This window comes from Haliaeetus albicilla, chromosome 5 (assembly GCF_947461875.1).
Source record: "Haliaeetus albicilla chromosome 5, bHalAlb1.1, whole genome shotgun sequence".
In the NCBI taxonomy this organism is placed as follows: Eukaryota; Metazoa; Chordata; class Aves; order Accipitriformes; family Accipitridae; genus Haliaeetus; species Haliaeetus albicilla.
This window is the reverse complement of record NC_091487.1, coordinates 46524678-46552579: the sequence shown is the minus strand read 5'-3', so window position 1 is coordinate 46552579 and position 27902 is coordinate 46524678. Positions and strand designations below refer to the sequence as shown.

Sequence of the window (27902 nt, the reverse complement as noted above, 5' to 3'; positions counted from 1 at the left end):
TGTATCCAGTTTACTGATGAGTGGATAGAGGCATAAATAACTTGTACAAGGTCAAATCATAATATTAGAAATGGAATTTACAAGTCCTGGATCCTGTTTTAATGACTAAATCAAATGTATCCTACAACACAGTAGGAACGTTTGGTTTTTAAGTTACAAAGGTTTACAGGTTCTATAGAAACAATCTGCTGCCAGATAATCTTTAGATGGCTTTTCCTTTAATTTTTGTAAATTGTGCAGATATATCTAACAGTTTCTTAGGTGCCTGTTTATAGGAGAACTATGTATCTGTTACAAATGAAAAAGTGGGCTGTGCTAGGAATATACTGTAATGCCCTTTGGCTTGCAAATGGTGTAACTTGTATATGGGGGTTGGCTCCTTCCTTTCCTCTCTGCTCTTCTCCCCCCCCCCCCCTTTCTTCTTTTTTCCTCCTTTTTCCATTAGCTGACAAATTTGAATGCTCTTTAGAAACGAAAATGGCACCTGGCAGATATTCTGTCCTGGTGGCTTACATCTGTACAGATGCTCTGGAGAGGAGTATTACAGAGGGTGTGCATATTCCAGGATACTGATAGTGGAGTAGGGAATCAGGGATAGAAGTTGTTAGATTATGGTTAAGCTTAAGAAATACAGTTTCCTGCAACCGGACTCAGCTGGTAATGGAATTCTGGTCCCAGGGGGTCCACAGAATACTTCATCTCTGTTCCCCCACATGCCACAGTCTACCATAAAATGCTTCTCAACACTGTAGCAAACAAAAGCAAAAAATGGTGGCTGTTGAGGCATTGGGAAAAACTTTCTGGATCCTGAATCTGGTGATTAGGTTAAGCATGAGCACAAATGCAACACACATTAATCTACTGTCTGAAATGCTTCAGTAAGCTAGCAGCACGAAGCCCAGGCTCTGTCCTTTTCCTCACCACTTGTTTTTTTTTTTGTGATCTGTTACTACCTGTGTTTAGTAGCCAGTGCTTCAGGGAATTTCCTGAGATGTGAGTTCTGTCTATTGCAGAGGCCATGTTATATATCTATCTATCTATCTATCTATCTATATCTCAAGGGGGAAGGGAAAACAACTCCTTCCTCATGTGTTTAATTGTTCAGGTGAAGCAAAAGATTAATACAGAATAAATATGCAAATGGTGGTCAGTGGTGTACTTTCCATCTTTTTGGGGGTAGCAAGGACTTCTGTAATAAGCTTTAATGTTTATATTTGTGATTGCTTCTCTTTTTTACAAAATTTGGCTTCAAGCAGTAAAGAATATTCCTCTTCAGCATGCTGTTTCAGATGTTTTCCAAGAAGAAATAAATAACTCTTGTTGATGTTTATCAATTATTTTGTCCATGTAAAACTATTTTCAATCCTGTTCTGTTGCAGTGTGACCATCACATAGTATTATCACAACCAGCAATTATTAATCACCTTATCTATTTCATCAGACAGCCATATAGCCATGCACAGTTTGAGTCATAAAGGATGAGGTATTTTTACATAGCTTGAGCTAAGATCAGTTATTTTTAAGGTGTGGAGTTAAAAAGCAGCACCAGGTCTTAAACTGAATTTTTCCTATAGATATGGGAAAAAAACTCCATGATTGCCAGTCCTTCAGCTTTTATCCTTATAGAAGTCAGTGAAGTATATCTGTATTCAAGCAATGCTGGCAGTAATGTCTGTGGTTAAAATTGTCCAATGTTGAGAACTGTGTGTATGGGGGTATATTTATGCTTATATAAAATAGAGCTATGTAGCTTACAGGAAACTGAGCAAAACATGTCTTCATCAAAAGGGCAGGTTCTTCCTGGTATAGGGCTTAGGCTCTGAAATTGAGGTATGTGCTGATTTTTGACCGCTATAATATGGTGGTAACCCTACCTAGATTATTTTTTTTCTTGCTTCAAAAAGCTGTCCTTTCATGTGTGTGATTGGCACTGGGCTTGCTTTGTGTTTAGCTTCTCTAATCAAGGGAATTTAAGCTTCTATTCTCCCAGCATTAGTACAGCAGTCATGGGAAATCTCAAACAAGACCGATCTTGTTGCAGCAGTTGACACAAATAAAGGCAGTTGTGCTTTTATTTATTTATTTTTGATGCTGGATGCTGATTAAAAGTTTCCAAGCATCCTTTAGCCATGTTATAAAGCCAACCGGCAGAGAGCAGGGCAGCTGCTGAGGAGGGGAGATGCTGGTGGACATAGGACAAGATCACAGTGGGAAGCATCAGTGTGTGTAACTCAGAAAGCTGGGAAAGGTGTAAACAGATCCCCAATTTATCTGTAGAGTGGGCTCTCCAAACACTGTTTTATTGGCCAGTGGCTCCTGCTTTACTAACCTCTAACCTCTGCAATACTCAGAGGTGCTGCCCACCAGCCAGCCTTGTCTTTGAACCCCCCTTGGCTCCTGCCACCTCAAAGGCTTGCAGTCAGATTCCTGTGTTTTGCTTGGGACCTCACCTCTCAGCAGGATGTCTGCAGCAGGGAAAACCGATCTACCCTGAGAACATAGACATATTTGAAGGCAATACCCCTGGGACTAGAAACCTATTGCTTTCAGTTTCAGGAGCTGTCCATCATTTGTCAAGAAATGTGGCTAAAAGTCCCCCCACCCCCCAACTTGTGGTCATATAGTAGTTGAATGTTCCCTGCAATTACATACACATATTTGTTTTCTATTATTTTCTGGACTGCTGTTGAATCAATGACAGCGTAAGTCTAGCTCACTGTAGGTCTGGTTTCATGTGGTTAACAGGGAATGTGCAGAGGACAAATTTATAAAAAGGATGGTATAGATCCAAGTAATTTTGACTAGTCCTCAGGTTAAGTGTGCCTGCCCTTTCACAGTAACAGCCTGGTGAAATTGGAGTAATTAGGGAGCCCTACAAACTCCTGGAAACTGGAGGGAAAGAGTGGGCTATTTTTTGTGTCTTTACATCATTATCAGTGATGATTATGTAGATATGAGTATCTGGAAGCCAGAGTAGGATCTATATTACTGTCTTACAGCTGTGTTATTTCCGTGGTGTCAACACATGTCATTTGGCTGTAAATAGGAAGACGGAACTGAAAGCTCTTTGGGAGCAAAGGGAATGCAGTAAATGGTAGCCATTTTTATGTTATGTGTTTTTCAAGCTCCAAGTGCTTTGAGACTTTTTTTTTTCCTCATCCTGCTCCTTTTTTTGCTGTCTCTGTCTCCATGCTTTGCGACAGTATTCCCAGCCATGGCCAAGAACAGGGTGGTTCCTTGCTGCTCATAGCGTTGATACCTATTTGTTGGCTCCATAACTGAAATGTATTTTGGCAGTGGATTTGTAGGGTGCCAGGGCAGCAAGTCAGGTTTCCTGGCTGATGCAATGTTGCCTTCTGCAACAGAGTTGTGGAGTTGACATACTTCTTAATCAAAGAAGCAAGTCTGAGGTGCAGAAATATATGGAGGGAGGGGAGAATGCTAGTGCTAAGTGGTATTTTTATCTATTCAAGTCTTGTGTTCTTGTTACTTTTAAAACTAAGTTACTATCACTAGGACAAGAAATAGCAGAAATCTGTATTTTTAGGGGTCAAGATAATGCAGGATTTCAAACCCATATTAAAATGTTACCATTTCTTGAGAGAGAATGCGAACTATGCTGTTAAAAATAGCTGCTTCTGTGTTGTCTGTTTGAGCCAGATTTTAAGCAGAACAAGGCTCTTGTTCATAACAGAAGATGAAAACCTTTAAAAAAACCACCACCAAACAAAAACAAAAGAACACCCCAAAACAAACAAACAAAAAAACCCCCTGCAAATTATTTGAAAGTATGGAAGCAAGACTCAAAATGTTAACTTTAATAGATATGGTTTCAAAGAACCATTCTCTTATATGCATAGTATGTGGTGTTGTACATATGGATTACTATAACTGATATAAGTGATTCTTTTCAAAGCACTAAAGATGAGAATCTGAGGAAGACTGCGGTGCAAGAAGCTTGAGATAAATATCTGAGCTTGCACTAACTTTTTCCTTTACCCTTAGTTCTTGAGTCAGCATTTGTCGAGTAGTATACAGCAGTAAAACTAAGAGCCAGTAGAAGTTACTTACCCCCAGGTGGCTGGTATCTGAAGAGTAGGACTAGCATTTTGAACTCTGAACCCTTTCTCCTTATGAATCAGCAGCTTCAAAAAGAAAAAGGAAGAAAAAAGTTTGGATGGTGGAAAGACTTAGTTTTCACTCTCCATTGTATCTGAAGTAGGCAGCTGTGCTTGTTTCATGGCTGAAATTACTACAGTGGAGAATGTTAAGCCAGGTGATTAAATCCGCCCACTGCTTTACTTTTGAAGAGATATTTTTTGAGACTGAATTACAATAAAAACCAGCACCACAAAATGTCTATCTAGAATATTTTTCTTAAAATGTAGGACGCTATTGTTTTGCTTGCTTATCCTGCAGAAGTGTCTTGTAATTAAGGAATATTCCTCTATAGGCCGCTCACATAAGTTGTATAAGTTAAATAGATGAATATTTTCAGGGCTTTACTTGGGAATCATGCATAGCTCAGAAACAAGAGCTGCAAGATGGAATGAAAATTCAGAAACAGTATTAGAAGAACATTGTCATGTTCCATTGGAAGCAAACCTTAGCTAAACTGGAAACAGCTGTATGTACCCTGTGTTGTTCTGCTCATTCCTCCTTTTCCCATCTGGAGAAACTTCTGGTTTGAGCTTTGGGAAAACCCAATGTTGAATTATGGATTAGTCTTTATCTGAATCATCAGACAACCCCAAAAGCGCTATCCCCATTTTTTAGCCTTAAAAGTGGCATGCTGATGTCATGAACATTCTTCATACAAATGTCTGCACTACTGCTTTCCTTGGATAGGTCCTGGTTGACAAATAGACACAACACAACCAACTTAGGTCAAGTTTGAAAGGTGCTTTTAATCTGATCTTCTATAAAACCTGAAAATAATTAGAAAGCTTTTCAGTTTTAGCAAAGTTAGCACGATTTTGCCAGTATTGCATTAATTTAATGGATTAACTCTTAAGATTCCTACATAGTAGTCTGTGTATGGGGACAAAGAATCTGATTTTTACTTTCAGATTGCTCTTATGTTTTTTCCATAGCCTGAAACACGTGAATTATTTTTTAAAAAATGTGCCCTACATTCTTGGTTAATGGTTTGACCATTCTTGGTTAATGGTTTAACCATTCATGGTTAATGGTTGGACTCGATGATCTTGAAGGTCTTTTCCAACCTAAATGGTTCTATGATTCTTGTTTGTTCTCATTTCAAATTTTTTTGCCTTTCTGGGAAAATGAGAAGGCCCTCAGATCATTTTTTTAGTATAGGGCTTTAAGGGAAAGAAAGATCATGGCCCACAGCTGGTCACTTACTCTGTCTTCTCATGCTCCCTTAGGAGGAGAACAGATTGTTCAGGGGGTATTTTAAGGTACCAGAGCTCTAAATTTCTCTCTGAATGAAGCTTCCCCCCCCCCACCCCGATTACAGAGAGAAGATTGGGCCAGCCAGCTTTTAGGTGTGTTGAACTTGATTGTGTAATATTGCTAAGGGTGCTAAACCAAATAAGCATTATTTTTTTTTTTAAACCCGAATTCTTATCACTTTCTAGAAACAACAAATTACTGTCTAATTCTTAATAGTATAAAGTTTTCTGAGGGTTTCTCATAAGCCTGTGTAAAGAAAGAAAGATGGCACTGGTTTTAGCTGACCCAGCTGGTATCTTTGCTGAAGAACTGCATACTAAAAGTGATATCTGTGATCAACAAGGAAGTTGTTGGAACAGGGAACCAGCTGTAGAAACAGGAAGGCAGTCCAGAAAGAGGGGGCAGATTACAATTCATAGGCAGAAAGATGTGGGAATTTGGGGTTATCGGGTCCTCAGTCTGAACCCAAAATTTGTCTTGGGAAACTTTCTGTAAAACGCTTGTTCCTCCAAAAGAGGAACTTTATGCTCTTTTCAGTCCCATTTTACCTTGAGGTGGGAGGTGGGGGAGTAGGGAGCTTGAGAGCTCAAGCTTGCTATCTGATTATTACATATCATCAGCTGTGCTCATATGCATCTTTGGTATGGGGCAAATATATAATAATTCAGTTTATCTTGAACCTCAGTAGCCTATCTAATCCTATTGCACAATGGAAAGAGGTTTGGGGGGGATTGCCTGTGACCAATTATAGTAGTTTGCTTGATGGGCAATAACTTGTTAGGTCTCAGTAACTTAAAAAACATTTGATTATATTATGGTATCACATGCAATTTAAGAGCCTGAAGGTCTTAGTGGACAAACTTCCACGTCCAGAGCTGTTAGATACACAGCAGAGCTGTAGGTATTTCTTCTAATATCTTTTATATCTCTGCTGAAGGTACACATTTTAGCAGAGGATTGCCACAGTCAGTTACTTTGGTAGCATTGGTTAGTTAAATATTAGTTTCAGTAGTTTAAGGTTTATTTTTACAAATAATAAGAGAGGATAAAGTTAAATTTTTTTTCTGTTCTTCTATCCACCCCAAAATTTGAAACGTCTAGAATGGTTAAGTCTTACAATGTCTGTGTGAGGTGAATATTGCACATACTTCTGAGAGGCTGAAGTAGAAGCAAGAATCAAATGGATGTCAAGCATTTATCTGGAAATAAGTAACAGAACCAGGATTAAAAGTGAGATCAGCAAGCTTCCAGGCCAGTGCTGCTGCAGCAGCTAGGCCGCGCTTTTTTCTTCAGCCAGACTTCCCTAACCTAGCTGGTCAGGGTAGAAACCAGAACACCAATAGCCGTCAAGAAGGGAAAGCATTTAAGTAGAGTCACCCCAGCCAGTGTGAAAATGGTTATATTTCAAGGCCTCATAAACCTTTTCAAGGCATTTTGGAAACACTGATCTCCTGCAGTGGGGCAAAATCTTACAGCATCATGGCGCCTGCCCTAAAAGCTGAGAGAAGTGGTGGTTTATGGGCAGTTAACTTTTACTACTCTTTTGCGAATCTTGTTTTCTTCCCCTTTTGCTAACTTTACCAACTCCCACCAAATCATGGGCTGTGAAAAGACAGGAGGTTAGAAAGTTCCTTTCATGGACTGTTTTCCCATTGATCTAAATGTTACAGAAAGTATTCTTTTCCTTGCCTCATGCCCAGTGTTTTTCTTTCCACAAACTAATGAAAAGATTTACATTGATCTGTCTTGCACTCTACACTGGAGCACCATTAGTGGCATTAACACTAGAACTTACAAACATTATATGAATGGACTTTGTAACCTGATGCTGTGCTGGGTTGTAAAGAGCTTATAAAGAGATGCTAGGCCCCCAAGTGTGTTTATTTCTAAGGAAAATAACACCTTACCTAAATAAATGTTACTTTCTGCGAGTCAGCTACCCTATTGCTGTGTGCTGCTGCCTGTTGTCTCTTAATGAAAATAACTGCAAATGCTTCTGTCCCAAGCTCTTGCCATTATGAGTATATGCTGAATATTGTCAGTTTAGTTTGTTCATAGTGCACCTGAAAAAAATCCTGGAACTGAAAACAAGTGGAACTGGAACTTCTGATTTGGATGCTTGCTTACTCGGTTGACGGAACACCAAATTTCCTATACGGTCTCCAGTTCTGAGGGAGAAAACTACAGAAAGTTTCTAAACTTTTTCTTTTGTCTTACAGATATTGCTAGTGTTCCTCAAAGTGTGCATATGTATTTGTAAAGATAAAGTAACACCTCTACATTATGTTAAGCAACTTTAGCCTTTGCAGAAAAAAGTGGTGGTTTTTCATGGCAGATCTAATGACGATGCAGCAGTTGAAACTGGGGTATGGAGGAAGGATGAGAAACAACTTAGAGCTACCTACTGGCATGCCCACATTTGTGACCTTGGTCTGCAGAGCTCACCCCTTGGAGAGAAGGGATTGTTTGGTCTCTGATTCCTTCAGTCTTTGGCTTTCACAGTGAGGCTGTCTTGGTTTTGTAAAATTTTCTGCAGAAATTGAATTCAGGTGAATTAATTTCATGCAGAATCTATTGTATTTGTAAGAGATTCCAGTCACTTCCAACCCATTGAGCAACCCAATAATACCATGTATTTCTCATTGTCAGTCAAGTCATTCAGTACTCTACGTTTGACTCTTTCACATGTTGGTAAAACTCTTAATGTTTTTCTGTCTTTCACCTTGGATCTATCCTAGATTTTCTATTTATCTGAAAATTTAGAAGGAGGAGAGAAGCTGTGTTTCTTAAATACCTGTTTGCAATTCCTGGCAAGCCATACACCCAGAACAAGATCCCATAGGTTAACATATGTTCATCTGTGTTGTTTTGGCAGTTGTACAAAGATTGATCTCTATTTACAATTTATATTGCCTGTGACCTAAGCAATATTTAGGTGTATACAGAGTTAGCATTCGCTCTACAAGTCTGTGGTCCACATAGTGTTTCCTTAAAAATTTCTGAAACCTCATCAAGCAGACTAATAGAGTACTAGAAGTTAATTTCAGTTCAAGTTGAAAGGAATGGTAGCTTGGTGATATCATAGTTGTAGACTGTTTATAATCAGTGCTACGTGGAAGATCTGTAATTATGGATCATTTATTTCAAGATCCTGAAAGACTCTCAAGTAGCTCTAGTATGTTACAACTGCAATACCTTACAAACATTACCCACTGTATTAAAGCTACTCTCGAGTATACAACCATTAGTCTTCTGAATTCATAGATACGGAAAAGAGAAATGGACAGCTCAGAAAAACTATGTAAGAATACAAAGAAAGTTGGCATAGGATTCAGGAAGAGATCTCTCGCTCTCTCTTTTTTGTTGTTCTTGTTGTTTCTCTCTTCTGTATCCCAAACGTGTTTATGGGGTATCCCTCCTAGATATTTGTTACATTCCAACATAAGCTTTTCAACCACACCAAGTAGGGCAGAAAATACATTTCAAATGGAATCGCCATACATCTTCCCAACAGAAAACTTTCCCAAAATGTTTAGTAACTTAGCATGCTGAGCAGCAGACACTAGCAAGCCATGTTAATCAGTTCTGCTTTATAAAAGCAAACAAGGTGGGGAGGAAGTAATGAGACCCTGAAACATCTGTTTGGGGACTTTGAATCCCCTTAGAAGGTTTTGAGTTCTGCCTTAAAGAAACACAACTCCAAAAAATTACAACCAACTGTGGGAATATTTTCTAGCTCTTTACAAAAAAATTAATTATATAAATATTAGTCTATAAAAAGTAAATTCCCTCTGCCCTCTTCTCCAGTTTTGCTTCTGGTATAAAGGTGTAATCTTGGCTGACATTGCAAGCATTCTTTCAGTAAAGAGAAGCTAGATCAGATCCATCCTAGTTTTGCCAAAGGAGGAAAACCAACTTTGATTATTACAAAACTAGATAATCATAGATATTACAGTATTAATAAACACTCTTAGAACAGCATAGGAATGCTGTCATTTAATAACAATTTAATACATGGTCTTGTGTGTATTTCACCCAATTAATAGCTACTTAATTGCTTTATAAAGTTATATGTTAAAAGGCAACATAAAATAATTTCTCCTTCCCACTTAGTGCTGCTTATAGCAGTGGTCCTAAAGTGTTATCTATTGTGAAAATGAAATTTGAAATCTGTGTTCTTACCCTTGTTTATTTAGGATACTTCAATAGAGAGGTTCACTGTTATGGTCAATTTTAATTCTTAATCTACTTCTGGTTTTCTTTTTAAATCAGTTGAGTTCTGGATCACGCATTTTTCTTAAGAAATGGGTCATAGGAAAAGGAGTATTTAAGTCTTTGCTTAGCGTGTGGTGTTTGCTTTATTTAGTGTCTTTCTGGTATTTTAGGAAGGCAGACATTATTTATTCTTACCTGTTTATGTAATTCTTTTGCTTTTACAGTTGGACGTAATATTTGTTTTGTTCTATGTTCTTGGTAATTGGCCTGTTATCCAGCTGTTAAGTTCTACCAGGGAGAGAAATAAGGAGAGGGAAGTGATTCTGTTCTAGAGTGAAATTGCTTTGCACTGTCTCTGGATGGCAAGCTCCAGAGAAGTGTAATTTTGGACATACTCATCAGTCTCCTTAATAAAATTTTGAAATACTTTGAAGTAGTAAGGTTTATGGTTGTTAATGTTTTCTTACAGTAAAAGTAGTGCTCCAGAGAGCACTTGTCTCTTTCCTAGTTTGCTTTTTTTAATTGTAGCATGGATTTTTCATCTTAAATATTTAACAGAACTATTCTGAAGAACCTGTTTTACAAACTGTCCACACAGAGTAGAGTTTTAGGACCAGTGTTTAGCAACAGGTCCTTAGTTCTGAATCTCATAGCTTACACTTGGAGTAAAGTACACTTGGGTAGCATGTGCATGAATATGTGCAAGTTTGCTTGTGAATTTGCACTTTCCTACTTGTAATCTTTCCTGGACACTGCTATTTAGCCTAGGAATGCTTTAGCATGAAGTCTACTTGTAGGAAAGACTGTCTTCTATTAAAAAGTAATGACCCGCAGAGTGAGGCATACTGGCAACTTGTTAACAACACCTAAACGAGAGTTATTTTTAGTTCATCTTAAAGTCTATACCTCCAAAAGTTTGGTATTCGTTCAGTAACTTAATATTCTAAATAATATTATTTAATATTCTCATAGCATGTGATTAAAATGAGCCTGTCTGTAGAGCCTTTTTGCTGTTTAAGGAATCCATAGCAAGAGTAAAGTAGCACTTGCCCAAATTTGTGTGTTGTTGTCAGTTGTATTCTGGCTCTGAAAGCTTCTTAAGCTTCCAATTATCAAAAAAGTCTTTTGTTTTAGTTGTTCTACAACCTAGATGCAAACACATACTCTCATAGTTGATACTGAACCATAGAGAGACTGCAAATTAAATTACCTTCTGGACACTTAAAGGTGCTGGAATTTCCTGGAGAAAAATTAGGTTGAAAAAATTCATATCTCTTGGGCAAAACACCTGAACTACATTTATTGGCAAAGTGTGTTTCCTTCTGGGTTGGATGGGGTCCTACAGGATGATGGTTCTAGGCATTTAAAAAGTAAGAGAATCGGATAAGTCAATGCTTTCATTTCCAAAACTCTGCTTTTCTTCCAGCATTTCTGTCTTACATAGAAACTGGGACAAGATTAAAACTTGCCATACAGGACCTTAGCTTAAAAAGACTCATCTGTGAAATTCAGTGCATCTGTGTATAAGAAAATCACATGCTTCGTTTCAGTGTTTTTACACTGCCTGTGTTGTAAATTAGCCTAGATTAATGACTGTAACAAGCTGGCATATGCATGTATGTTTATGTAAAAATCTTAATATTTACTTGAATAAAAAATTTTTGGTTTTGGGAAGGTATTAGTTTGGTAGGGTTCATAAGTACTGAAATTCCCTAGCTGATCAGATGTCTCTAGTAGGGATATTAAAAGGTGACTTTTAAGTTCCACCTTTTAGGTTACATGCTCTTTTCTGGCTGTTTAGCTGCATTGTGGATTCCTCTGCCTTGGAAAAACTGAGTATAACAGCAATTTCTTCTGTTCTGTGGTCAAACTGCTTTTGACATTTTTCAAGAGGAAAACATATGATGAAAGTGTGAAAGTAACTGATTCCTTCAAGTATTCTCATTCTGTTTAATCACTTGCAAAATAATGCTGCTGCTTCTTTTTATTGGCTGTAAATCTTGTTTTCTTTTTTTTTTGGGGGGGGGGGTGAGTTTGAAGCCTTCAGGCTCTGTGGAAATACCCTAGCTACAATAAACATGCCTCCTAATTTAATTTCCACCTGACATGTAGACTGCATGGAACAGATTGTGCATGGCAAGCCAAAATTGATTATTAAGCACTGGATCTGTGCAATGTGAAAGTGAACTTCATTCTCTTTACAGGCAAGGTGGTTCTGGGAAGCATATTTTCGATCAATGAAAGCAATTGCTCTTGCTACTCTTCAGATTATCAATGACAGAATTTATCCGTATGCTGCCATTTCTTATGAAGAATGGAATGATCCCCCAGCTGTGGTAAGTAAATTCGTTTGATTTACTCATAAAACAAATTGTGGTTTTCTTTTTTTTTTTTGCTTGTATAAAAGGTATGTGCTATGAAACTTGGTAATAATTCTGTGTATGTGTGTTTCTGTGTGTATGTGTTGGTAACTTGCACAGATGAAGCTAATATATTTTATGACAACTGGCAAAATAACTAGCAGTTCATTTTATGTCCTGGCGGTGAAATGCGAACTTTTAACTGTAGCTATTGCACACCCTAAATTGCTTGCTTGTTTATATATTTATTTATTTTTCATGCATGCATACACACACACTTCTTTATTCCTGTTAAATTTAGTGTGAGTTTAGTGCTCTTAAAAATGAATAACTGTAGTGGAAATAGCTGGTGGAATTACTGAAGATCTTAAACAACTGCAAGGCTCTTTCATGTAATTCTGATGAAATAGCTAATTATTCCTATGCCTACAATTTTCTCCATGTTATGTCTATGTAATTTCTCTTCTACAGAAACTAATGATCAAAGTTTTGCTGGTTTTTTTTTCCCTTAAAAAAAAAAAGTTTCACTGGTTGAACCCACCTCTGTTAAGAAGAAACACTGGAGTATTAATTAACCTTCTGCACCAAGCAGCTGGTTCTGATTTTTTACTATATAAAAGCCTGCAGATGATTTTCACTCATAATCAGTTAATTTTCTATGTGTCAAAATATAAAAAATAGTTTTGTTTTACTAATAAAACCAAACTTGTTAACTGTCTCACTTTATGATGGTTTAGAGAGAGTTTCTCTGAAAGCTGGGTAGGAGTGCTCAGGAGTAGTGTGTGTTTTACTTTAAACTCTTCAGGCTGATAGAGTGTGAACAGTTGCTGACAAAGAGTTAGAAGCTCATTGCTGGCTTTCTGAAGATGATTTTCCATAGCCTAGCCAAAGGCATTAGTAATTTACTGTTGTCATTGCCTAGAGAGCAAGCATGGCACTTGGCAATATTTAAGGAGGAAATTAAGCTGCACAAGAAGTAAGTGTGTACTCCACAAGAGGGGATCAGAACATCTTAACACCTTCAGATTATCGTAACAAAACAAGGATCTTGCAACATCTAGGAAAAGGAAGAAAATGGTTTTAGGATTACTCAGTCTTTAAAGGGGACACAAAAACATGTCCTGGGTTGTCTCCTATGCTGGAAACCTCTCTATTTCTGGGGAAGCTAATCTTAGTCTGAGCAACAAGCAGGCTCCTTTTTTTGTTTTCTTTTTTTCTTTTTTTTAAATATATACTTGGAAACAATATTTATGTTAGTCATTCAACCTAGAGTTTCTTAAGCAGAAGGTTTATGACCACAGACATGGCAACATACAGAACAGAACGCTGAAACTGTGGAGGAACACATAACAGCAATACTGTGCTAGGGCAGTACAAGGAGTAGGCAGGAATATTGTATCAATGTGCAATTGCAAAGAAAAGTTAGAAGGTTGACTGCAGTTAGACAGGCTGGAATTTGTCCAGGACGCTGGAGTTAACACCTCGTATTGTGGTGCTCTCATGCCACGAATGGTCAGTTCCTTGGTGGTTTTATGTCTCAGTTGAAAGAATTTGATGTTTACCCTAGTCTATGAAAATTGCTTAATATGTGCATGAATTCATTTCTTGCCTCAATATGAAACAGAAATATCAATAAAAGTTCCTTTATGGGCTGTGTAAGCTTCATATTAGCCAGCAACACAGAGTGCTTGTGACCTTTTCTCAGAGGGTCAGTTAAAGAAAATAGAATTCAGATCAGGAATTGTTTAAGAGCAGTTAAATTTGTAGAACAGCAGTACACAATCCTGTGATATCTTCAACTGGGGATTTTGATGGCTACTCTGAGCATGTATGAAAATTTCCCTCCATGAGGCTTTTATTTCTTTTTTCCTTTTTTTTTCTTTTTTTTTCTTTTAAGCCAGCTAATACTGTTTGTTTTTGAACATTGTTCTTTCATTCAAAGTTCTTTCTTGTTCTTTCATTGGAAACAAATAAATGGAGCCTTCTCCAATATATCTGATATTTTTTTTCTTGTTCTGTGAATATATGTTATCTCTTTGAGGTGAGAGCATATTACAGTTGCAGTCTACAGGGGAGCATATTTTTCAGGACTCAGCTAATTTCTAACTTCAGCGAATTTAGAAGGTGGTGATATATACAGTATCTGCTAGTAGATTTAATAATAGTTATTTTAATGTTGGTGTTTTTTTTTTTAAATAATTGTGCTAGTTGGAATTCCACAGTTGGTGTCTGCCTGTCAGGGGAATAATGACCCGAATGAGCCTGAGTATGTTTCTCATCTAAGCTTGTGCCTAATGTCTACTCAGCACTGTTACAATTTCTAGTAAGCCTGGATGAAACATTATAGTTGGAAAGCAAGTACATATATATGTACATTTGAGGTAGCAGAAGATTGCAACTGTATCCTCTAACTCTGATAAGAAGACAAAATAACTAAAGATGACTTGAATGGGTTCCTCATTTACAAGAAAATTGCCATATTCTTCTCTAAATAAACTCCAAGACGGAAGTGTTTAAAGCAAATTATTTCTGGTTGGCCCCAGGGCCAGGATATAGGTAACTGTTAAAATGAAGCACCTGCAAGTTAATGTTAATCCCACAGTGAAATGTGCGAGTAACTGGGTGTCATAAGATGTTACGTTACTGACTAGAGCTGTACCGCCAGAACTTGCCATATGTATTCCACCTTCAAACTCAGCTGGCTCAACATCCAGTTCCTCTAGCTCGCTTGTTGTTCCTTGTGATGTTGTGGTCGGTAAGGTTTAAATGCGGTGCTCTTCTATACGCTCTTGCTCCTGTTACGTGGTTTAGATAGGAACGTGAAGTTGCAGAAAAAATATGTAGAAGCTGGAGGCAGATTAACAGAAGGTGCAGAGGTGCAATCACCATTTTAAGGCAAGGGGCTTACTGCAGTTAGCCAGCTATTTAATCAGTACAAGGCTGTTAACAGAGCTCAGATCCCTGTGCTTTGAATAGTGAGGTTTTGAAAATGAGAGCATGGATTTTCCTATGGAATATTTCTACAGAAAATGCCAACTTTAATGGGTTTATGAGCTTGCTAGAACAAATACACCTTTCTAACAGAAAGAAGAGCTTTCTGTCTGCGCAAGATCATCATGCAGAGGAGAATCCTTAGCTAGAAAAAAATCCTTGGCCATTGTTGATACCTGCCTGTCTCCTTGGTTTAAGGTTTCTTTTTTCTGGTGTGCTTATAGGGGTTAATTTTGCTTAGTATGTCACTAGGATCCTGAGAAGTAACAGAAAGATAGAGTTCAGTAAAATGTCCTGGTTGCTAATTGTTTTGCTGCTCAATTGTTACAGTTGCTTCAGGTGTTAAATAAAGCACTGATAACATTATTTCTACTTTGCCAATTAGGATAGCTCATAAGTCCTCAAGGTGCACGTTTTACTCTGCATTTTGTTCAGCTATTGCAGCCTCATGAGTTTGCTTCCAGTTTTAAGATTCATCATCTGGTTTCAGTTCATTTCCTATGATTTTGTGTAGTACTGCCTTTTATTATTTTGACTACAGAACAGTAGAATTGAATCTATTTTGAGTTAGCAAACATTTAACAGATTACAGCCTGTAAGTATGCTAGATAAAAGAGATTTTTTTTAAGGGCCTCAAATATTCCATTAAGTGAATTTGTAACAACAGCACCTATGAAGAGAAAGCTGCATCTTTAACAAAATGTTGCCTCAAGTTTGATGTCACTTGCAAAGTAGGACTGGTAGGGACTTATGGATATTTTCTGAAGATTTTCTCTGCTTTATTTTTGAACTTTGTACTTCAAATTAGGAATTAGGACATATCTGCAAACATAATAATGATTACATTCTCTTTTCAGCAAAATATGATTTTTGTATCTGAGGGGATGGCTGTTATCTTGGACAGTCACCATGAAAGTGATATTCATGCATTTAAAATCAGTGAGGCATGCTCATGGCTAGATCTCCATGTAGATTAGTTTTTTTCCTGTTCCCCAGAAGTTTCTCAAGTCTCAACACAAAGAAACACCAGCCCACCTTGTGTTGAGTCTGTAGTTTCCCAAACACTTTAAACCACTATAAGCAGGTACTGTTGCCAAAAGCAGCAGTCCTGTACTCTTCTTCAGCTGGATGACGATTTCTCTCTCTGTGTGCTACCTTCTTTTTGAATTTTCTAATTCACTTGTGGTGAATTAACTGAATTAATTTTCCTCATTTAAAACTTACCCAGCAAAAGAAAAAAAAAAAAAGGTGCAGGGGGAAGTGGGAAGGTGGCTGGAAGGCTGGGTTTTTGTGTTAGTTTGGCTTATATTGGCTCAAAATATTAGTGAGACTGTTGCCTGAGTATCTTCACAGTGTGGATACAGCAGCAGTACAGGAGGGTGTTTTCCAGCAGGAGGGAGTATAAGGTACAACAGAAGATAAATGCATATGCAGTTATTTCCATACTTTGTACATTACTGAGGAAGCGATCCAAGCGGTTTTATGTGTTTGTATGGGTTGACTGAAGACTGTTGGCCTTTTCTAAAGAAAAAAAAAACGTTATAAAGTGGATTATTTTCCTACTTGTCCACTATTCCTTTGAGGAAGTGGAAGACTAGTAGCATATAACATGCTAATATGTTAGGGAATAGGACTTTCAATAAAAATACATTACAAGATATTTCCTCCTTTTAATGAAGAGGGGCAAATGACGTTTTTGGGGCCCGAAATTCCTGGACCACTTGAGTCCTTTATGTCTCAGACAGTCTTTTGCTGCAAGCATGGGAGTTTAATGCCTTTTGTATTTCTTGGCCCAGCCATTATCCATTAGGCAGGGGCAATCAGTTACGTTCAAGTAAGCCAGAAAATGACCACTTCTATGGTGTGCATTCTGATGGTTACCAGTTTGGGCTGGATTAGAACTAATGATCTGGGTTTGAGATGTGATCTGTTACCTTCAATTAAGTACTTCATTATGCTCTAATAGAGGTAAATTACTTTTTCACTTGTGCTTCTTTGTAGATTATTTAAATTCTCTTCTTACTTTGCCTTATACCTCGCTAACACATATGGGTTTCTGAAAAATGAGTAAGACAGGGTTTTTCTGAATTGCTTCAGTTGCTTTTGTTGAAATTCTTTCAAGCCTGTTTATAATGTAGACCTATAAAACATTAGAGGGTTTTTTTTTTGTCAGGGGCTGCTTTTGAGCTATGACCTTGGATGATACAGACCACAGTTTAAAAATCACTTGAGAATATCACTATGCCGAACAATAAACATATCAGATTTCATTTCTCCCAGCGAGGTGGAAAACAGCACCATCATTTGGTGTAAACTAAAATAGCCAAATTAACTTAGTGCAAAAAGTGCCATTCATTAAGCAAAGCCTAAGTAGGATGCTCATTTACAGAATACTTTGTGGGCTTCTGCCAATTACCAGGCAGTTGACACTCATTAAACAATTAAACTATTTCTAAGCTCTTTGACTAGTATTTTACAGCCCTCAGTCTTCAGATAATGCCACTGTTATAACTATACTTCCATCCTAGTACCTTTCCTCATCTTCAAAGCATTAAGCAAATATTAACATACACTTTTTAATCTACCTGTAAATGAGATCAAGCTAGCACTTTTCTGGGCAATGCACGTCGTTGGTTTTTTTCCATTGAACAATATTAGGTTTCTCTTCCTGCTGTATTTCCAGCTACATTGTGTGATGGTGTGAATCAGCTGCATGAAATTTGGCTTTATTTACTATGTTAGAAGTTAGGTATTCTTTCTTGTACTACATAAATTTCGGTTTATTGATATGTTTTGCCAGTGTTGATATTATGGACAGGTTGAGTATACCACATGTATTCAGCTATAAATATTGATATTTTTGTGTGTGTGTGAAACATGATTTAACAGTTGGTTCTTTAACTTACCTGCCTAGAGATTAGGATTATTCTCTTACATGGTGGTAGATAACCTCACAGTTATCCTATGTTGTGTGGTTAGTATCTAGTGTGTAGGTTTATTTCCATTGTAAATGATAGCCTTTGAGGCATGAAAAACAAATTTTTGGATTTGGCTGACAGAATCAGAATATTTCACTTGAGTGACATTTTAGTTCTTAAGACTACACCTAACCATTTAATACTGTTGGGTTTTATTTTCTCTAAGGGCTTTTTGCTTTGTCTTTAGCTTAGAAGTAGACACCTAAACACACAAGTGAGAGACACGCTTTTAATATTAGCAGAGCTGGTTTTGAGATGCACCCAAATAAAAATTGTGTTGCTCAAAGGCAAGGGTCTCATCATTGTTGCTCTTACCTTGTTTGTTGCACTGCCTGGTGCCTCCTGTGGCTTCCTAACTGTGCAGCTTTATTGTATGTAGTGGGAGTCATTAAAAAAACCAAAACGAACGTTGTTGTTGCTTTGGGTTCCACTAGTCATCTTCTCAGTACTCCCTGTCTTTTCTGGCTTTGGGAGCATGAAAGGTATGTTAAGCTCCATTTTCCCAATTCAGATTGTCATACCCTGTTTTTTTTGGGTCAGGAGCTGCTATGTTGACTTACAGGGGAAAAAAAAACCCAACCAAACAAAAAAACACAGAAAAACTTGAATCCTTTTCCTGGTTCTCTTTCAAATCTGGTTCTCTTTCAAATTGTTTGAATATTCTCATTAGGGTTATAATGTTGTAATATTCTTGTAATATTCTTATTCTTATGAAAGAATGGCAAGAAAATTGATGGAGGGATTCCAAAAAGCATAAGTATTGTGGCAGCTGTAAATATGAACTCAGTTCTTGATGATTCCCTTCTTCTCACTGCAAATCTATTTCTTTGACACATTATTGAAATTAAGGAGTTGAAGAGATGAGCCTGAAGCTGAGTTTTTATATCAAAGAATGTGTTCAGCCAATAGTTTCTGTCAGAAGGGCTCAGACAGCTGATTAGATTTAAGGGCCTAAACAACAACAAAAAAAAAGATGCTGAATAACTTAGTGTTATAGTTATGTGATATATTTTGGCAATCAAAATTCATGATTCATGACGGTATCAGATTTCATCACTCAAGAAGGAATAGGTAGAAACTCCTGTGTGTCTTGTAGCTAAAATTTTTTTTGAGGACGGTTTATAATCTTCATCAAAACATGAAATGGTGGCCACTGCAACTTGGCTTGTGATTCTGCAGTGTGAGCACTATGGTTGGCTCTTGAGAATTGGAGAGGGTTAATTCCTTTGGTTTTGCCCTATGACCACTTGAGGATGGGAAGCACGATGAAATACTTTCTCAAAGTATTCAATAGAAACTTATCATGAATAATTGGAGCCAATAGAATAAATCAAGGCTTTTTTTTTTGGTCTGGTAATCCATAATTGAAACCACATTGAGGTTAGATTGATATTCAGAACAACCCAGCTGAAAAAGCCTTACCCACAGAGGCAGGGGATATATCTCTGTTTTCCTTAGATGTATAAAAGAACTGCTTAGCTACTGTTTAAGTTCAACGCACTGTTGTCCTTACCTCTGTGCTTTTAAAAGACAGTGAGTTGTTGTTGTTCAAACTGTATGGTTTCACTAGTCTGTGGTTACAACAAGCCAGTCTAGCTGTTGAAACTAAAATACACAGGGAAGAAAGCTCACTCTCTTGTTTATGGGAGCAGTGAAATTTTATTCTTCTAAAGTGCTGTTGCTGAGTTTTCCCACTAAGCGATAGCTGGGAAGTTCTTGACTGTCTTCTGTAATTTGGGACATCTTACACAGCCTTGTTTTGCTAGAGACCATTCTGTGATGCAGTTTGTAATGTGTCTGCTGTGTCTTTCTTCAAGTCTCTTTCAGTGGTACTCAGTGTACACCCAAATAAGAAGTTTTGGGGTAGGACCCCGTCTTAGTTATGTCTAGTATTTCACCAATACCTTTGAGGCTCTGTAGCATTTATTATGATTGGCCAGTTCTCAGTCCAGTTGCGTTCATTGATGTCCTGAAGCTCCCACCTATCTCACTTCTGTATCCTGCTAAGGACAGTCTGTTTAAAACTTCTCTGCTGACTTGAACCTGAAGACTCTACATCGAGTCCGACCTTAAGCATCCCACATAATGAGAATTCAACTCCTTTCATACCTTGTCCTTAATGTATTAACTTCTAAATTAGAATAAAGTTGGTTTTAATGACCAAGAGGGAGGGCAATATTTGATGTATCTCTAGTAAAGGAAGGTGCCTTATTTGTAAGGCATTATTACACATGCACACTTGTGGAAAGCATGCACAGGACAGCTGCAGCAGTCTGAATCCTTCCCTGTATACATACCCATTCCTGAATTCTCCTCTCTCCCCTGCTTCAGTCTATTCCTAAGTTCTCGCTGTCATTTGGGTCCCACTACTTTGGATTTTCATGTGAACTGCAGAGAGCTGTCAGGCAGCTGAGACTGTGAGACTTAAATGACATGAGATTACTCTTAGGAAACTGGCATTTGAACTTGATCCTTTTTGCCCATAAAAATGATTCACAGCAAACAACCTATTAATCTTAGATTAATTATGCTGGCTCTTCTAATGATATTAGCTGGGAGGGCGAGAGTGAAGGGTTGTCTTACCCATAGCTGAGTGTCAGCACTTTGTCAAAGAAAGGTGATGGATGATCAATCCACTGTTGCTGTTTGCTCTTCTCTCTGAGAGTGAAAGTTCCTGTGAATTTCCATCAAGAATGTTAATAAAAATGGGACAGGAGCAAATGTTCCTTCACCACTTGGTCTCTTGAGCAGTGACTGGGAGAACCCATCCCTATGTCATTATCCATTTCATGCTTTGCTGCCATAATGGAGATTTAATTAGGTTGCCGTTGAATTAATTGCCTGTATGGTTTGCTTTTCCCAAGCAGAAATCTGGAAGACTTTAGCAAATTATGGAGGCTTGAATTTGCCCGATTTCCTGCAGAAAGTGGGGTCAATAGGTCTCAGACTGTAGACACACTCTTCAGGCAGGCAGCAGGGGGTTGGCTCTTAATGGCACTTGAGAGATGCTTAATTGCCTTTTTGAAATGTTTTTCTCAAATGAGAGGCATGGTTCTCCCATCCATTAGTGTGTGTCTATGGGCTTTTCCCTCCCTCCATCATCCTTCAGTAGATGCATGAACAAAAACACCTCAAAAGTTGCCTTATTTTTCCTAAGTTATAACCAGCAGGGGAGAATTTTCATGCCTTTCTGAAAGTAATAAAAGTTGGAATTCAAGTAATGTACGTAAAACTTAGGTTTTTAAGAGAAAGCATGATAATTTTTTAGGCACATATGCATGTGCTCTCACACCTGCATCTGTTTTTTTTTCTGTAAGTACCTAAAATAGTCTTAGATGATAGAAAAGAAATAATCCTTTTCCAAGGATATAATAGCAAGTGATTTGTTAGGAAGTGCTGTGGCCAGAGAGAAAAAGTTGCTAGAAAAACTTCAAGTGAGAGCCATTAATTTAGTTGGCAATACTCACCCATAAGTAGTAACTACAGCATTGTCTGTAGATTACCAGTTATTTCTTCTCATAGGGCAGAAACATAAGATTTTCTTGGCACTCTGCTGAGTATGATGTTAAACCTCTGCTTCAAGTATTAATGAAAAGAGGTTTCTGAAAGTTGTTTTAAGAAGCCGCTCTTCATTACAAGGGTCATTTGGGTAATAGCAGTCTTGGGGTGGGGGTTGTGTGGAAATGAGTCTGTAAAGCTTTAATGAGATGGATTATGCTCTGGTAACATTTAGATTGTGATTTGCTGTAGGAATTACTGAAGCTGGAGCAAAATCAGAGGGCTGTCCCATCTGCCACCAGTTGTCTTGTAGAATTAGCAAAAGTATGTATAAAAGCTTTAATTTTAGAAAATGTAATAATCTGAAAGCAGATTTGTTTCTGCACGTATCAGTTGCTAAAGTAATGGATATATATTTTCTGAATTACTGAGCATAGTCCTCTGCTATCACACGTAGTCATGTCCCTTTCATGAACCAAAGTTCCATATTATATACTGCTACCATTTCTACATTATCCTATTACTCCTGTTGGGTAAAAACTAGAACTTGATGCTTTCCATTAGGAACCTCACAAACAGTTTATGTCGAGTGCTACTTGTACCAGACCTGATAAAGTGTGTGTAGCTGAAGATTAGTTCATCTTTCCAACTATTTCAGGAAGTCTACTAAAAGGTATTACTCCTACTGACAGATCCTTGCCTGGAACATACCCTTAGACCATCCTGGATAAAACAGTGTGCCAATGCTGTGCTTAACTTTAAGTGTCTCTTTTCTACCTCACATGTTTATCCCCTCTTCAGTGTTGATGTGTTCATAGAAGGAAATCATATTCACATCATATTTTTTTCTCCTTTACCAAAATGGTCAAAATGTTATGATGTCTTTTAGTAAACAGGCTCTCTATTCTCCTCATCCTTGAAGTTATTCTAGTTAGAGGTGTCTAACCACTAAATATGAGGAAGGTGATAGTTGGGTGTATAAAGTAACCCAAAGACTAAATAAGGAAACGGAAAATTGCAAAGTTTATTTCCTGCAAATATGAGCTGGTAACTGTGAGTCTGTAAAACTTGCTTTCCTCCTGACAGAAGCAGGTTTATGGTATGAGTTTAGCTGGAGATTCTCGCAGTATTTCTGTAAACTGCTGGCAGTTACTAACGTCTTATGAGTGTTCATAGTTTTTACAGGCTAGGATTCAAGACTTCCCTGAAAAACAGCATCACTCAGTTTGTGCTTTCCCAACTCTCCTTTTCACCTCGTCCCAAAAGGTCTTGTTTTTCCCTTTGCTTCTCTGTCCAACCCCTGCTTGGAACGTCAGCTGGAATGGAAAAGTTGAGACTGAAATGCTGGCGCTTTCAGTCCTGTCAAATGGTCCCTTCACTGCCTCCTCCCCCACGTTGTCAGCTCCAAAGGAGGTTGGCACGTTCAGTGAGAATTTGGTTGTCTGTCTTGTCTTTTACCAGCTGAGCTGGCTTCCTTGTGCTGACAGTGTATTGAAGTAAGACCTTTAAAGTCTTAAAAGGGATGCCCTAGTTAAAATTCATAAGGAGTAGGTAATGCTCTGAAATTCATCTTTGCATCTCATGCCTTTTTTTTTTTTTTTAATGCAATAGGAGGTTTTTTTCACCGTTGGATGAACGGGGTTTTGTGGAAGCTAGTACGTGATTCCTCTTAGTGCCTGCTTTTGCCTTTTTTGCTTGGGTACACGTTTTATGCCAGGTTTATGTTTTTGCTGCTTTGGGTTTGTTGTTGTTAACTCTTTTTCACTTCTGAAACTGTAGTGCTGATTAAGTTTCTTTTTGTTTATTGAGTCCTGACTATAAATACAAATGTCTTGAAATAGCAATTAGTAAATGAGAATTGAGTTGTGTTAGCTGGGTTCAAAATTCACTTTGGCCTCCCTTCTCCACAAAGCTACCTGCCTCTTCCACTTTATTTTTTACCTGAAACCCCTCTTGCTTGCAACAATACAACTAGACAAAAATGAAAATTGAATTAAGGAAGAGATTGGAATAAAAGTTTTGAGAAATTGCTGAAGTCCACTGTGGCCAGAATTGGAGAGTCAGCCTGCCTGATCTGAGCAAATTCAAAATCTGACAGCTAGGTCCTGGCTATGTGACTTACTCCCTACCATAATAATTACTTCCTACTGTGATAAGTCACTTTAATTGAATTGTTTTCCTGTTTTCTTGTTTTCCTTCACAGAAATGGAGCAGCGTGAGCAACCCACTCTTCCTTCCACTGATCCCACCTCAGTCCCAAGGTTTCACAGCCATAGTTCTGACCTATGACCGGGTGGAGAGCCTTTTCCGAGTCATCACAGAGGTGTCGAAAGTGCCTAGTCTATCCAAATTATTAGTTGTCTGGAACAACCAGAATAAGAATCCACCGGAAGGTAAGACCCCATGGTAGGTGTGGTGGAGGAGGGTGAAACTGGGGGTAGCATGCCTATTTGCACCTGTTACAGAATGACTTCTCTTCTACTTCATTAGTATGTCTTCGAAAAGTATTTCACGGTTACTTTCAAAATAATAAATTTGGATTTTTTTTTTTGTGGCAATATTTTTGAAAGTGAAATGAGAAAAGCCAAAGTAGATTAAAAGACAAAAGCATACCAGTGGTTGTGCTGCTAATCTTCTGAATCAAAGGTAACAGATGCAATAGTTACAGGAACATTTCTGTCCTTATCTTTATTTTGGGGAGTGGTAAGGAGAGACCCATCCTTGATTTGTCAATGCTTGGTTTTATTTCTCTGTAGACACTCTCTCATCGCAGTGAATACTACTTCTGCTAGACAGTTTTCTAGGGCAGATGTGGTTCAAAGCAGCAGAGTAGTTTGAATGCTTGGAGCTATAAAATAAGTGAATATTTTAGCTAATGAAATGAAAACTTGGGACATTTTGGGTGTCTGAAAAGGAGTTCCCATACTACCAGAATATCTTGTGAAAATGCTACAGCTAGCCCAGTAAGACAAGACATAAGTGCCTTTTTAAAAAATGTTTCTGTTTCCAACACTTATGATACTATGTTGCTTTTTATAGTCTTTATGAGTGAGTCTGGTGAAGTCTGCATGATACTTTAAATTTTTTGAATTCATGGTTATTGTAAAATGAGGGCACATTCACAGACCTTTTCCCAAATGATTTAAATGAGTACATTTTTGGAAGAAGATTTGGTTTCAAAAGTATATTAACGATTCCAGTGTGAACTCAGTGCTGTAAATCTCTGAACTAATTTGTTTAATTTTCAGTAGCTGAGGTGTGCTTTGCTGGCATGGCATCTGCTGGCCTGGCATGCTGCCGTACTGTATCCCCTCGTGCCAGGACCTCAGTCTCAGGCTGCTCAGTCCTCACAGCTTGCTGCCTACATTTTCAAACCCAAGATCCTAATGCCATGTTTCTCTGTCTCCTTCCCTGTAATGCCACTGCATGCACCGTGGCTGCTCCGTCTCCCACCAGCTCCCTTTTTTTCCCAGCCCCGGGCTGTCTGCCTCCCAAGACCATGTTGCTCTTAGTCTTCTCCCAGGTCCTCAGCTAGAAGCATAGATCCTGACATTGGTGAGTTCCTTTACGAAATCGTGGAGTAAATGGGGGAGCCAGGAGACATCATTGCCCCATGTAAAGGAAGGTGGTTAGGCTTGGCCTGTGGTAATGCTCTCCAGTGCCAGACAGCCACTCCAACGCTGCTCATTTTATTTCCATGCTTATTGCTTCCTAGGATGAGCTTCTTCCAAGTTCTGAATGCTAGTACTAAAATCTTGAGCAAGGTTCTGGGTAATTAAAGCTTCCTTTTCTCATTCTTGATTAAATACTGTAGATATAGTAGCTGTAAATGAGGTGGTTTGCTGTATTGTTGTGTGTATGAATCTCTCATTCTCATCTGAAAGTGTAGTGATTTTGTGGGACAAGAAATGTTGCCTTCTAGGAATACGTGTTCAAAAAACCACTATATTGTGGATTCTTCTGTCTTCTGTAGTGAATGAAGTGTGTGTTGTTAGGACTCCTTGCTTTGTAATTCTCTTTTCAGAGGCTTCAGCTGCTGCAGCTTGCCACTCTTCGAAGTTACCTATTCTGCATAGCAGCAAGATACAATGTAAAAATGAATACCTGGCCACTTGTCTCAATTTACCATCTTCTAACAGCTTCTCAGAGCCAAGCTATTGCTACCATTCACTTGGCTCATTTGCCATTTTGGCAACTTGCTCCTGTTGACAGCAGAGTAGCTTTACTGCTTGCTTTAAAAAGTGTTCTGTAATAATGCTGTGCTGAACGCCTCAAATGTAGTGGTTTATTAAAAGTTTTGCAGTCCTTTAGAGTGAAAAGTGTTGTGTGTAAATTGATGATAACTGAAATTTTTGTAGTAAGGAGTTTTTTTTCTAAAAGCAAAAATGCTTAGTGTTATATTCAGTTATATGAGCACTGAATGCAGGTGGATTTAACCCAAGTGGATTGTTTCCACATTTCGTTTGAATGAGTCTGAGATACAGGACAGTTGAAGCAAATAAATCATTAGAATGGTCTTTTTTGTTAAATCATTCTATTAATCTTGCATTTAGAAATTCTTGAAAATTAAAGTGTGTTTAATTTTTTCTGCCTCGATTACCACTAAGTCATAAACTAGTTTCAAAAAAAAAGAAAGAAAAAAAGCTTTTGCATGTAAAGCTTAAAATTGTGGATTTGAGAGCACAGCTGAAAGCATAGGCAGTTTTGCCCTTATATTAGCCTAAGCATTGCATTGAAGCAAATAACTGTTTGTTTGTAGTGTCCTTTGTCCCTTTATTGCTGTTATAACCATTGTAATCTCTTGGCCTATGGCTAGAGAGAGGTCAGTTTGATTAAATTAACTTGTTTTATTCCAGATCCATGCAGGGCATTCCACTTGGCTCTTCAGCCAGTCTCTCGTTCAGTCTGTCTATTAGTGATCCTAATCCTTGGACTTCAAAGCTTCTGCTGTTTATAGCCTGTTAAAGCCAGGAAGTTTCTGATGGATTAGAGCAAGGAATGAGTTTGAAGTTTGTAATGTGCACCACTGTCACTGATAAAGTCTAGTTTATTACCCTACAGTAGTATCTGCACTTTTATGGCTATTCACTTTTAATTGGTCATAGTAAAGCTGAGGTGCTTAACCTCGTAGAGCATCAAGTGCTGTATTTCCTGGCCCTTTCCATGTAAGGGACACATTTTGGTACAGAAGCAGCTCCTGGCTTTTGTTGTTGCAATCCTTTGTGTGTTTGTTTTGTTTTGCATGTGTAAGTGGGAGGGCTGGGTGAAGGACATCCAAGTTGTCTTCCTTAGTGAATGTGCAGTAAATTGAGAATTGAATTTAGGTCTCCTGAGATGTAGCTGGGATAGTGCCACACAAATGTGACATGTAGCTGCTCCTATCTTTCCTCTGTCAACACCAGAAAAATATTATAACTGAAAGTGTCATTGCTATCAAAGCAATATGTATTGGAAATAGAGGGAATCTGTCCCTCGGAATGGAAAGTTTTGAAGTACATGCAAATTCTAAAATTAACATTGTTTTTTGTTTGTTTGTTTTTTTAATGAATGCTTATATACTTGTAATAATGCCTTTACGTAATGAAACTCAGCAAACTCAGGACTTAAGAGGAAAACAGAATAAAAATTAAATATTGTGTTCTAAATGTTGTACAAAATCTAAGATGCTGCACCCCTCAACAAATGCAACACTCCATAAGATAAAAATCCTTTTTTGCTTGTCCTCAGCATTTAGTAAAGTTTGAGTGAAAAGATATATTTGTCAGCATGACCTGAAAATGAACTAACGGTGATATTTGTCAGACAAATGACGAGGCTGTATTGTGATCACTCTGCCATCAGTACTACTGAGCATCCCTCAGTGCAGGCAAGAGGCTGTAGCTGATCTCAGCTGCTGCACTGTGGAATGGTTACAGGTGTGGGAAGCGTGCAAGGTGTGTGGAAAACAAACTCCTTGCAAATCTAGGTCTGTCGGAGCAGACGCAGCTCTGATCTGACTCACAGATTTTTTGTCACATTGGCTGATACTAAATCAAGTAAGCGGCTAAGAGGGCTACGGATTAATTGAACACTTGACTGGAAAGTTTTCATGCAAATAACGTGCAAAAGTATAAAGTTGGAAAAAAAGTAGCTACATGTATATGGGCTAGAAATCAGTAGCAATTTAAAGACTGTTTTTCCCTTTGTCCTACGAGTTTGCAAGGACCACTCTCGTAACTTAAAATGTTTGAGAGCTGCATGTGCAAGTCTGAGCTCATCACTGCATTTCATTTAGAATCAGTGAAAAGAAACAAGCACCTCCATCTAGCCTGCATTAGGTATTTATTTTAGGGTAAACTAAATCATCCCTCCAGATGTACCCTTTTTTCCTCCACTGAGTATGAAGGAAACACAAGGTGACTAGTACAAGCTTAAATGACGGATCTTTATACACCTAACTGTCTGC

At 38.0% G+C, this 27902-nt stretch overlaps 1 protein-coding gene across 1 annotated transcript in view; it reads left to right on the top strand.

Moving 5' to 3' along the window:
• Positions 1 to 27902, top strand: part of EXT2 (exostosin glycosyltransferase 2) — an 80242-nt gene that overhangs the window by 25882 nt on the left and 26458 nt on the right. Inside the window, exons 8-9 of the mRNA XM_069784665.1 lie at positions 11835 to 11966; positions 23661 to 23850. Of these exons, the coding sequence (XP_069640766.1) occupies positions 11835 to 11966; positions 23661 to 23850 (322 nt within the window). The remainder of the gene's footprint in view (positions 1 to 11834; positions 11967 to 23660; positions 23851 to 27902) is intronic.